Source organism: Chelonoidis abingdonii, chromosome 7, assembly GCF_003597395.2.
Source record: "Chelonoidis abingdonii isolate Lonesome George chromosome 7, CheloAbing_2.0, whole genome shotgun sequence".
In the NCBI taxonomy this organism is placed as follows: domain Eukaryota; kingdom Metazoa; phylum Chordata; order Testudines; family Testudinidae; genus Chelonoidis; species Chelonoidis abingdonii.
The window spans coordinates 18,013,215-18,027,062 of record NC_133775.1 but is presented as its reverse complement, the minus strand read 5'-3'; the positions used below and the strand labels follow the sequence as shown (position 1 = coordinate 18,027,062).

The following is a 13,848-nucleotide window of genomic DNA, read 5'->3' as shown; positions in this document are numbered from 1 at the left end:
AGAACAGGGGCTGCAAGCGATCTGACCAAGAGGGATGGAGGAAAAAAAATTTAAGGCCAGAAATAAGCACCATATTTCATTGAAAGTACAAGTGGAAAACTTAAAATTTTCCTTAAGTATCCAAGTTGGAATTTGGCCTGGACTACCCTACTTTTTCCAAGAAGTAACATAGAACTAATTAAATCCCCCATGCCTCCTTCAAAAAATTCCCCCGTTTTCATTTGTCCCCCATTTCCACTTCCTTATTAGATGCTTGTTTACACAGATTTGGGGGCATTTACCTAAATCACCAACATGGAAAAAAGAACAAAGATGAAAGTTGGAGGAGTGAGAGAAAAGGTAACTAAAAATTGCTACTAGTTCTAACAAATTTGTGCAGGTGGCTCTGAATGCCACACTACCATGGTAGACTAAAGGACTCAATATCACCACCACCAGCTGTCTTAATATTACTGACAGTTTTGCAATGCAAGTTTTCCTATCTATCATAAATATACACTGAACAAAAGGTCTATCATTAAAATTAAGTTAGCTAAGGTATTTCAACATTAGGCCTTCTTCACAAGTTATAAAAGAGTAAGAAACGAAAATGTTCTTACAGATCCTAGAACAATGTGAACCTGTTGAAGTGTTGCAGATACATTTTATGTTTAACATTTATCTGTAATAAAATTATTTCTATTTGCAGTCAGAACGCCAATCCACTCTTCTCATGTACATAATAATACATCTCTATAGACACAGTTAGCTTGTCTGGTTACATGCATGTTTTATTTTGTGATATAAGTGTGACTTCCGCCACGGAGCAAAGGAAGAGGAAATGGCAATCCTTAAGTCAGCATACTAGGTTAAAAGTTACATGCACTAACTGCAGTAGGTACTTTTACCTATAATCGATTTGTAGGTAAGTTTACAGCAAGAAGGTTTTATTAAAAACAGGAAGTACTACGCTTAAAGTTAAAACATGCTGAAATGGTTTGTTGTATTGAAGTCTGTAATTGTGGCAAACAGATTCACTCTTAGATGAAACATGTATAAAGTTACCTAGCCCAGATAATTGTGTTTCAGTTTAAATACCAAACCTAATCTTTCCCACTTTGCAAAAATGTCCTTCCCTCTCAAACCCACTCCAGTTTCAAAATTTAATTCTGCTTATTAGCTATCCACCATAGGACAAACCTGAGACATCAGACTAGCAGCTCAGTTATGGTTACTGCTGTAAAGAATGGGGCCTCTAACAGGAAATGGAGGGACATTTCTTTTAACAGAGATGTGATGTTTTATGTACATACATGCTTACATACAGACTTATTGTAATATTTACTGCAGCATATTTATTCCCCATGGTCAAAACTAAGTATTTCATAGAGTCAGGAAAAAGTCTACTGGGTATCCACTAAAAATATTCACTAAATTAATGTCACTTTTGATTCCTTGCTTAAAAAGTTACTTGTAAACTCCCAGGCATTAAAGCCGTTTAGGCATACTAAATTTATTCTTTTATTATTACAGTCATAGAAATTGGAAACGGGAGGGATGTTATTAGTTTATCTAGTTCACCTTACGCACAATTATTCCTTATTGTACATTTGTTAGTGCTTGGGTCAGTCAGGTATCAATAACTGTTACATGTGATGGGACTTCCAACGCTTCCTTGTGAGCGTTACACAGCCTAATATTCTCCTGTATGAAGTTTTTCCTTTAGTTTCATTCTATTTTAGAAAGTTATATGCCCTTGTACCACCCAAGTAATTCCTTGTCTCCTCACCAGTGTTTATACATTAAATATTTGTAAAGTGTCATGCCCTTCCCTTAGTAATAGATTAACAAAGCCATACATATTTGTTAATTTGCCTTAAATCCATGCCTACAGGCCCCTGATCATTTTTATTGTTTTTCAGTGAACTTTAATTTGTTAATACCTTCCTGGCAAAGAGGCAGCAGCAGAAAGGGTAGTATCAATGAGGTCAGAAAGAACAATTACTACCTCCCTGTTTTATTACATGAGTGTCTAGATACATAGCCCAGAATTGCATTGGCTTTTTTCTTTCATTTTTTGAATGCACAGTGCAAGCTCATGTCTAATTTGTTGTCCATTATCCCACATAGGTCTTGTTCAGTAGTTTTGTTTTCTGGACATATTCTCTAATATTTATTTTTTGCATTATTTTTCCGTATCAAAAATATCATTAGAAAAATGCAAGCCAAATTTAAATCTACAATATTTTCTAGCCCTCACTAGTATTCATAACTCTTCCCAAAATTAACATCTGCATTTCATTAACATGTTAATTTTACCACTACTTCCGGATTATTAAGGACAAAATATCAAATAAGATCATCCCTGATTCCTTCTGTATATGCAGGACCTAAAAGTAATGTTACACCGATTAAAAATATTATTTAATAAGGAGCAAATTAGCATATCCAATCAACTGGAGAATTTTTTTAAAAAAGAAACAAATAAAACTGAAAAATAATCCCCATTTTTTGGAGTGATAACTCAATGAACAAATGTGAAAATGAACAATTCAACTCTGGTACGAACATGCGCTTGTCCCAGATTTGCCTAAAATCTCCCTACTAGTAACTCTACACTCCATTCTCATAAAAGGAAAAAAGATTACTTCAGTGATACATAGAATATTTAATATTTGGGTAGACAATATTTGTGCATTCTGTGCCTAAATGGCACTTTAGAATAAGTTAATAGTGGTTTACAATACAATAAAATTTGCCTTATTACAGAGTATTTGCCTCAATACCTCAATTTTTTTTAGATCCAGAATTCAAACAATTCAAGCAAGAGAAATTTACCATTATAGTTCATAAATACATGCATTTAATCTCACACCTTTAATAAAAGTTATTTTTAAATGTAGGCAGTGTTAAATGTGTATTTTAAATTCTGAATTTGTTTTGTTAAAGCATGAAACTGTTCATGTAGACTTATTTGCTAGATGTTCTCTACATCTAAAATCACCAAGAGCAATGTATAATAATGGCACATATCAGAAGATCATATCCCAGAATATTTACTGTCTACCCCCAATTTGCTGTTTTATGCTCTAATTTAAGCTGCCTGGGTAGGAATAGAAGTATCAATTATATTGTCGAGACAGGAAACAAACACTGCTCCCATTTAATAACTGTCTATCTGCTTTGACTGGTTGCAGTTAATATTAATAACATAACCTTTAAAAATGTTAGGGAAAAGCCAATACTTTATATTCATTCCTGATATTAAGATTCAACAGCAAGTTTAATGAGTAGCCATTATAAAATCATACTGCTAAATAGTACCTTAATTCACAATTCTGCATATATAATTGCATCTGGATTGTAGCTAACAACTACTATTGATATATCAAAGTTACATCTTGAATAGTGCAATGCTAGAAAGGTATCTCATCATTACATTACTAACCATTACAGGGGCTTCGAAAGCAAAATAGATTAAATGAACACGGCTTTTTCTTCAGGAGCCCTAGATTCAAGTTTTGCTTACAACTGGAAACAATAAAGTAGTCTCAAAACTAGATGACATGTCCACACCACAAAACCACCATATAATTGGCAGACTGTTCAGGACTGGAACAGCAGTGGGGATTGCAGGTCAAGACTTAGGCTCATTGACAGAGCTATCAAGGAGGGCATGTATGGTACCCATCCAGCTATATTGTGTCTGGGTCTAAACAATGCTGTCTGTCTTCACTAGCAAAAAGTGTCATCATATTCATCCAACTATCAATGAACAAACAAACATAATTACATTTATGAGTGACATTTTAAAGACCAAACATATAGGACATTATAATCTTTATGAAAATAGATCAATTTCAATATTGCTTGCCTTGTGTTGTGTGATTTTTTTTTTTTTTTTTAAAGGCCAAGTGTTCTCCTGGACAGCTGCCAATATCTTACTATAAAATGTCCTTAAAGCAAGACAAACTCTTCTGTACTAAATCTTTTTAATCTTTTCTTTTCCTCCTCGGAGAAAAGGTCATTTTCTTCATGGAGTGGACTGGAGGCAAAGTCATAGTCTCTAGAATGACCCTTTACAAAAGTAAACAAGGGATATTTCTCCTTAGATGAAGATTTCAGCATCTATAATGCAAGATAACACACCGGATAAACTGTTAATTGAAAATGAAGGGATACAGTCCCTGGGTGTATTGATCTAATTACAGCAGCACATAATTTGCAACATGCATGTTTGTTTTTATTTTCATTTGTCACATTAGAATAAAAACACTGCACAGACTCTCAATAGCCCACTTCTTCTGGTAAATAAATATGTTTCTAACTCAGCCACCTCATGAAACAATAGCCACACTTGGAGTTTCAGACCCCATTCTTGCAACGTGTTCCACACAGGCAAACTGAACCACTACATATATGCAGAACTCCATTAGCTTACACTCATGTGTAACAAGTTGCAAAACAGTCTTCATATCTTCTGTCATCTCTTGAATTGCAAGCAGGATCTGTGGGCAGGTTAGCACCTTCTGGAATTTCTGGAAGCATTTTTATGGCAAAGACAGAGCACATAAGTCATCAATATTTTTATTAAGTTTAAACATATAGATTTAAGGGAAATAAGCCATCTTAAGAGCAGATAAATCTCACAGTGGATTAAAAATGCTAACAGACAGCTTTTAATTACATGTCAGAAACCTCCCTCGGTATGTCCATACTGCACACTAAGTCTGGGTTCTGATTCAGGGTTGAGCTCAAGCCCCTGGTCAGTTCCCACACAAATCAGTCTTACTCAGGTCAGCAAACACTCACGTCCCAGGTCCTAAGGCCCTGCCAGTAAGGTGCATCAGAGTCCAAATTCCTCAGACTCAGGTCCAAGCTCTGTCATTCTGCAGCATAGATGCAACTCAAGCTGCAGACTGGAGTCAGAAGGTCTGCGCAATGCAGTAAGGTTGCATTAGCATGGCTGAGACACCAGGGTCCAGCAATTTTAAATCCAGGTTTATGGCGCCATGTGGACACTCACTCAGTCATGGGCTTGGAAATACTGAGTCCACAAGCCCATATCCCACAGACCTGGATTTACAATACAGCGTAGACATACCACCTGTCTCCTCAGAGACAAGGAAGCTGAGCCTCTATCAAGGGATTCAACACTCATTGAAGTTTAAAAAAATTGCTGATCACCTAGGAAAGTAAATCTCAATATACAGCTATAGTATATGCAAAGCTACATTAGTCTACAGATATAACCTGCATTGAAGTGATCAAACTATGAACTCCAAAAATAATTTGTTTTAATGAGAAACAATCTGAAGCACTAAAAAAAAAACTTAAATAGATATTTAAACAGCATGAGCTATTTAAAAAAATAAGGCACTGGAAAATTATGCTCCAAGTAAAATCAGATTCTGCAATTTTTACTGTGCTCTGCAATTTTCCACTTTATTCTAGACGATTTAAATTCATTCTGTTATTATACTGAGAAACCTGAGGAGAAGGGAAAGGAGAAAGTGAGAGACATGCAGACAACTGAGATGAGCAGAAGGCAATGAAAAGGGTAAAAGAAAAGATTGAGTACTGAGGAAGAAAGAAAAAGGTTTAGACAAGAACAAAGACTGTAGATCTCAGGGGACTGGGTAATTTTATATAAAGTCTTTCATCATCACTAGATCATTAGATGAAGCCAGCCCTGACAGTCACATGGCAGCTGTTTGGTGGCCTGTGAAATGGGTTCGTACACAGTCCAACTTCTAAATGACATGTGCCTGCAATACAAAAGCCATCACCACAGTTTCAGAGAAGCCAAAGTAGTATTGAGACTGAACCATTGTCTCACCCCTAAAGGTGGTCCTTCTGTGTCAGGACTGAGATACATGAATGAGGCAGCATGGGAGATGACAGAAGATTTCATTCTTTAGAGCCACTATTCTGACATCTCTCTGAGTACTAAATACTAAGGGAAATTATAAAAGATTAGAGAAAGAAAAACTAGAAAAGGTAGCAGAAAGCTGATCATGAAACAATTGCAGTATGGAACCTTATTAAAATGAGCAATTATTTCCAAATTGCATATCACTCAGGGACTACCACTACCTTCCATGTTAATAGGCAAATTCTGGACGTGGGTTTTCTTAATCAGTATTCTAGCTTTCCAAAAAGTTAATGCAAAAGTGTTATGTACATAACATTTGCTATAGAAGGTACTTCCACCCAGACGTTCACGTGAACAGGAGACAATTATCAGAAGAGATCTCAGTATTTTGACATGCTGGGTCCCATTAACTGACTGCAATGTTTCTAAAGCATTTATTTCTATTGTATCTGGTCAATGGATACAGATAACAGAGGGGACACACTTCCAAATGAATAAATCCCTGTGGTTCTCAAACGTGGTTTTTGTTTGTTTTTTTTTTGCTTTTTTTTGACACCCCCCCCCCCCTCACTTTTTTGGTTTCACTTATAAATTTGATCACTGTTGCATTTTTACCAAAGAAACACCCATTCTAAAAATATATGAACAACGTAACTGAACGGTGTTCAAAGAGCTGTTTGTTTTTCAATTTAGTTGGCTTACACAACACACACACAGGGAAAGCTTTATCCTGAACCAGAAGTATCACTTCTTGAATGAACTATGAGATGCTGCAAAAGCATGACAAAAACACAGTTCTTCAGCCTGAGAACCACTGCTCGCTCTCTGACCAAAACAGGAATTTAGCTACATTTCATAATTTTTGTAAAAACTTAAAGTACATGGTCAGTAATTAACTTTCAAAGATTTATTTTTTGTGATTTCAAGAGTATATCTACACTGCGCTTTAAAACTAGTAGCAGCAAATCTCAGAGTCTGGGTCTACAGAACCCTATTACGTCACTTGCCACAGAAGCAAGAATCGGAAGTCCTTCATTAACCTAACCTAGGTGTCCCCGCTCGGAAGTAAACTGTGCTATCATTCAAGGCATTGAAGTTACTCTTAAAGTGATAATAAATTAAACATAAAAGTAGTAGTCAGAAGCAGAGCAGGAAAAATGAACAGACTGATGGGGCAGACTGGAGAATGACAGTAGGATTGTTCTTCACACAATATTCATATGAAAACTTCTCTTTTTTGGAAAATACATAATCTATTTTCGGGTGTACTTACATTGATGTCATCATATTAATATTAAAAGAGCCCCAATCCAAAATGCTAGTAAAATAGTTTTAAGGCTAAAATCAGCTCCTCTGACATTAAACTAGAAGCTGTTTCACAGCATCCAACAAATGGATGGGGAGAGAAATTCACCTGGCCTGAGATTTAAGAGGAAGACAATGGAAAAAAATAAATAAATAAAAGAAGGTTCTTACATATCTCAATTTCTCATTCATTATTCTGTCATGTTCTTAAATCTCCTCTCAATCACAACAGGGCAGATAACATAATGAAACTTTGCTTTATAAACTTTCATTCCATGTCTTTATTGCTTGGAGTGCCTGTCCGCTAAATCTACTTTCTAGTCCTCCATGTCTGAATCATACAAAAGAAAAAACTTCAGCATTAACCAAAAATCTACTGACCACTATATGTGGTTACTAAGTTTAAAATCTGGATATTACTTATTGGTTCATAAGTTAATAATAATATTTATCACTTATATAGAAAGTTATATTTTCTAATGTTGTACAAACCTTAATTCCTTGCACAGACGTGAAAACCATTACGCACATGCATTAATATTGTGATGCATCTTTTGTTATTGCTGAATCCTTTTGTAGGCCATTTTTGATAATAAAAGATTTGGTTGTTTGGTACCATAGCTAACACAACACACATTAGCACTGTATCACATTATTGGCATTCATACACTGCAACAGTCTAGAAGAAAATGCCTGCCAACTACATTCAAACTCACCTAAATAAACCTATTCCTAGGTTCTTAAAGTGGCATGGACATGATTAGGCAGGTTTACTGGATGATACCTGCTTTGCTGATTTAAAACAATGCTTCCAAGTCATAAAAACACTGCTTTATCTTAAATGTAAATCAAAAAAGCACTTATACTAACAAGAAATAATGCACAATTTTGCTTTGCTCAAATATTTCCATTTCTTAAAAGTTTTGTCTCCAAGGGATGGATTGCATTTAAAAATTCCTCTTCAGGTAGAAGACAATCCAATGACTATAAAAGGTGCTGTCTGCAAAAATATTTTCATTTCAATAGTGCCACCTAGAGGAATAATCTTATACTGAGTCTACAAACCAGTGTAGTATCTGTTATGTTTCAGTCTGTCTCTTATACTCATCATCTCATCTCTTAACACACAATTATGGTAGTTATTCTCCTTTTAGACTTATGTTCATATTATGGGATGTAAAAATATTCTAGAATTCTTGTATGTTTGTGCTTCATCAATAACCTCTATTTCTAGAACAGGATGGGTTCTATTCAGTGTATTTAGGACTATATTTTCTATCCTTAATATATATATATATATATATATATATATATATATATATATATATAGTGTACATACTATAGTGGGTATCAGACATATTAATTTCATAATTTCAACACTTACCTTAGTTATTTCTTCAGAAATTCTTTCAAAGTCTTTCATGTTTCTACAATAAAATCCTATTGTACAGCTAGGATCCATGTTTTTGAATGACATCTTTTTTGGGGAAGGACAGTGAAATGACTGCAATTATGGAGATAAAAACATTTTAAAAGATATTTTAAAGACATGAGGAAGGCACATATCAATGCACTTGCCTTTCTATTAATGGTTATATAATTCACCATGCCACATATGCTCTAAAACCCATACAAGCTTTTAAAGTTATTTCTGTTCCCCAGAACATTCAAGTTATTGCACCCCTGGACATTCATAAGACCACATAACCTAGTACTGTTTATATTTTATTTACTAAACTCCCACACTAGGCCACATGAATGCAAGTCCAAAAAAGGATGTGAAATCTGTCAAAAGCTGGAGGCTCTAGAGAGCATTTTATGAATATTCTGAAGGTAAAGAAGGTGAATGCTCCTCTGCAAAGTGCATTTGTAGCAGTATTTGAACTCTTACAATTACTGCTTTACCACCACCTCCCATTTCCCCCATGCCTCCCCAAAAGAGAAATGATGGAATATATTTTCATTAGCAAGAGAAATGGATAAAAAAAAAAAAAGGCCAAGTACTACAATATACCATTAGCACAAAAATCCACTTCATATTTTACACACACAAGGATTTTTATTTTAAATGCAAAATTTGTTCTTATGATAGATGATACATTGACAGCCTTTGAAATGGAAACTACGAGCAATAGCTGTGCAAACTTCCCCCCACTACTTCACCCGGATCCAGAAAGAATACATATAGTGTAGTTCACATCAGTCTTAGGGTCCATTTAATTACTACAGAGCGTGATCATGGGTAACAGTTGTTGGTTTCGTGTTTATTGGAGCTGGACAGAAGTCATTAACTCATTTCACATGTCGCAGTATAGCCACCTGATGGTTAAACCATTTGGTCACTACTGATCTAGGCTGCAGTCAGTGATCTAAGGGGGTAAGGCTCTGTATCCTACTACTACAACCCAGAGCTATCCATATCCCAGACCCTCCATTAAATCACTAATATTCCTCTTATAATAGTTGAGTATTTAAATCTAACAAATCTCAATGCTCCACATTTCATGTTCTACTGAGACTAGAAGTTTTATTCTCCGAGTACTTCCCAGCTGACAGATATGAAAGGAAGTAATGTGAAATACATATGTAGACGTGCATCAGGCACAAACTCAGTTAGCTTACCCTTTTGTCAAAACAACAATTGTTAAGTTCTAACCTGACTCCACAGAAACAGCAACAAAGCAAGTTAATATCCAACACTCTATTGGTGTAGAATCCCTCTTCCTAACACCTCCCTACTTTTCATTTTTGAGCTGGGTAAAAAATCAGCTCGGCAGGAGTACAGATTGCTACATAAAATTTTAAGGTGTTTCTCATTGTGGTAGTTGTACACTATTGGCATGCATTGCTCTTTACTACTGACTGGTCCAATTACAAATAAAACCGTTTACATTTTACATTAAATTTTGTTACCAAATCAATAAAGACTAGCAAGTTATATTTCTGAAAGACTGTTACATCTATTTATTGTGTTTTCTCTAATACTGCCCAAATATTATATTCAGTTCACAGTTAATCAAAGTAAGATATTGGGAGTCTGCTGTAAGAAAAGCATTCTAACAGTAACTTTAAAGGTGGTATTGGAACATCCAAAGAAAAGTTTTGTAGTATGTTCAGAAGTCTTATTAATGCTGTCAAAGCCACTACCACAGAGAGAAGTGGATAGGCATATTTTTTTCACTCATTCAACAAATGGATTCTAGAAGCCAATACAAAAGTGGATTGATTTCCAACTTATTCTGGACAATTTGTCAATTTTGAAAATATTTCCTACAGAGAAAGCTAACAAGCTATTATCCACCCTAAGAGAGCAATTTCTGTTTACGTTCTGACACTTCTGGACAACTCATACATTACTATTCAATGCACTGAGCATGACCTTCCAATACACAATCCTGTATCCAGAAAAGCAGTATGATGTGATCAAGCCAAGCTGGCAGTTTCTGCATTTGCAAAATACATTTAAAGTATATTATTTGGAAATTCACATTAATGACACCCAGCAGCACACTCTGGTGCATAAACCACTGGACTAGGAGCCCACAGATGTAGGTTCTATTCCTGGCTCACTGAGCTGCTCTATGACCTTGGATAAGTACCTTCACCTCTCTTTGCTTCTGTTTCCCCTCTCATCTATTATCTAGTTAGACTGTAGGATCTTCAGGGCAGGGATTGTATTTTATTATGCACTTGCACAGTGCTTAGCAGGATGAGACGCTGATACTACTAGTTAGGGTCTACAGCCACTAGTCTAATACAAATAAAAGTTAGCTCATTTACCAACTTCCATCTGAGGACCTCAGAAGGGCATTATAAAATGAAGAAAGTTTTAGGTATAGCAAAAAAAAAAAAAATGCTTGAGACTATACAAAGGACCTATATTTCTTTTTAAATTCAGAACCACTCGTTTTCTAGGGGGAACTTTATAATCTCAGACTACATGACATCTTAATTAAAACATCTTGTTAAAATTAAACACTAAAATTAGTTTCATTATTGCTTTAACCCCATGCTAGGTTTTAAAATTATATTTACTAGTGTTTATAGAAGCTTAAAAGTGTCTAAACAGTTCTGCTAAACACACTATTTGATAATATATTGATTAAGATATTATGATTGACTTCAGCATGTTACCTCTTTGAAGCTGGTATGTTAAGTGCAGTTTACTCACAATAGTATTAGGCAAGGAAATTGAAATAATTCCTGCTCTTCTCTCTGTTTTTGAACCAATTGTTATACAGCACCAACAGCTTTGGGGCCACAATAAAGTTGTATACTTCATTACAAACCGTTTGACTTGTGTTTTAAATTTAACTAAATGTCATCAGTTTAAGAATGTGTTGAATTCCCCAATTGGCAGGTTAAAGGACGCACTCACAACACAAGCTTAAAAGAGTATTTTTTCCCCCACCTCCAACCATGTGCAAGTATCTGCAGCAAAACTTTAAGTGTTACCATAGTATTCATTATGCTGGTGACATCACAGCCACAGAACCCTGCTGGTACCAACTAATATGGGGGCAGGTAAATGTCTCTCCCTTATAAATATGGTGTGGTTTTGTGAAATTGTGTTTTAGGTTTTGTAATGTTTAATTAGAAAAAGCCCAGTGCTAAAAACTATACTCTAGAGACCAGCTCTATGCTCTAGTGGCCTGATCCTGCAAGGTGCTGTGAACCCTTGGTGCACCATGAAGTTAACAAGAGCAGGCTCCAGATGGGTTCCGTAGCTGACAGTGTCATTCAGAGGAAACTGGAGGTTCATCTAAGGGCTGGGCATCACAGGATCCAGAAGGAGAAGTTTTTAAGTGCTGTACTGAATACCTCTTTTAGCATGAGCATTGGGGACATATTGGCTTGTCTATGAACTGCTTGTAAATGCAGTTCTTTAGTTCGTTTCCCTGGATTTACTCCTTTTTTTTTTTTTTTTTTCCCAATGTGAGTTAGAGAAGGGGAGAAAATACTCATGTAAAAGTCTGATTTTTCAAGACCTAGACAGAGCCTGACAAGATGCATTAACTATAATCAGAAGGAGACAACATGTCATAGCTAAAAAAAAAAACAAAAAAAACGAACAGTAACTACACTTTCAGACTTGACAAGCCCTTGAAAGCTACTGATCCATGGAGCTACTTGATTAAAAATAATAATAAAACAATCTGTTGAGAGGAACAGCATAGAAGACATCAGTAAAAGCAAGACAATGGAAAATCCAGATCTAAGAAGTTAAATGAATGACCTATAAAGTAATTACGAGTAGACAACAGTACTGAAATGGTAATCACCAAGTCTTCCTAGACAACACACTGAAAATTTCTGCTCAAAGAAGCAGAGGGTAAATTAGTCTATAGTTCAAAAGCTGAACCCTATTATACTGTAACATACATTTCTGACACCAATTCATTACTATTATTATTTTAAGAGAACCCATGGCGTAATGTTTAAGGTTTCTGGTACTGCCTCGCTGTCTATAATGGAAAATTACTTAGTGGCATGATCATTTATTTGTGAAGGGTCTCTGCTATATAACAAGATACAGACAAAGATAAATGAAGTAATAAGTACATAATAAATTAAAATCCACTATCAAGTATTTAACCTTTGGTCATTTTTGTTGATTATAAGTCTATAAAGAAGGGCAAAATTTTGACAAATAACATGTAACTAAAACTGTAAAAATACAGATAGGTAGAACAGCTCTAAATAATTAGTGTTTGATTCATACGGGAACAAAAAAAACAAGCACAGTACCAGCTCTATATCCACACTACCTCAAGAGGGAAATCCTTTATGCTGACATCTACAAAAGACTGGCAGTAATGAGGATCCATGTAAATCAAACTGTCATCTACAAGGACAAAACAGAAGACAAGTAATTCAAAAAACACCTTATTATTACACTGCTTACAATCCAATTTCTATGCAGAATAGCTGGAAAAAAAAAAAAAAAAAAAGCCAACAAGTAACTGCTTGCCAGACTGATATTCATTGACTGAAGCATCGGTTTTTGCAGGACAGATTAACTTTTCCATAATCAAATATGCTTGTATAAGCAGAATTTTTATAAAGTGATGAGACTGTCATTTAATTTTTGGTGATAAAATTACTTTTACAAACACACAATTATATTTAGAGTTTGTATATGAAAAATGCATTCTGCTACTTCATCCTGACAGGAAGAACATATTGCATGTCATCTGAACATCAACTAGCACTACTTAAACTGGTAAAAAGCAAATATGTAAATAAGAACTGCCAGACAGTAGCAGCAAAGGCTTCTAAAGTTTGGTGAAACGGATAAATTATGCCTTGTTTATGTAACAAAGGAAATTAAATGTACATTTTATAGAATCCAATTACTACGTGGGGCAAATGACAAATGACTGGACTTTGGCAGATTTGATGAATTAATAAGGTACTCATTTTGCTATTTTAATCATTCTGCTGCCCACTGATCCTATATTAAACTTTCTAGCTTTTAAAAGGAAAACACTAAAGAGACATCTCTTATTAAAACACTAACCTTGAAATCCAGCAAAGTAATATGACTGCTTAGGTTTCCCACCAACAACACCAACACAGTATTCAAGACTCAAAATTCCCTGCCAACAGAATATTAAATAATTCAGATTTAAAGGCTAACAGAAGAAGGTGATGAATTAAAGTAACTTGGTGTAACTTTATTCATTTAA

General features: G+C 35.1%; 1 protein-coding gene across 10 annotated transcripts in view; it reads right to left on the bottom strand.

Moving 5' to 3' along the window:
* The window catches only part of ATG4C (autophagy related 4C cysteine peptidase), a 93,847-nt gene that overhangs the window by 62,736 nt on the left and 17,263 nt on the right, over positions 1-13,848 (bottom strand). For 3 of the 10 annotated variants that reach the window (XM_032795491.2, XM_075067660.1, XM_075067659.1), the window contains exons 8-10: positions 13,680-13,758; positions 12,928-13,004; positions 8,544-8,663 (exon numbers count right to left, since the gene is read on the bottom strand). In XM_032795491.2, the coding sequence (XP_032651382.1) occupies positions 8,544-8,663; positions 12,928-13,004; positions 13,680-13,758 (276 nt within the window). Of the gene's footprint in view, positions 1-749; positions 4,914-7,127; positions 7,274-8,543; positions 8,664-12,927; positions 13,005-13,679; positions 13,759-13,848 lie in introns of those variants that run through there. The other 7 variants (XM_032795486.2, XM_032795488.2, XR_004375771.2 and 4 more) reach the window with 6 other exon arrangements.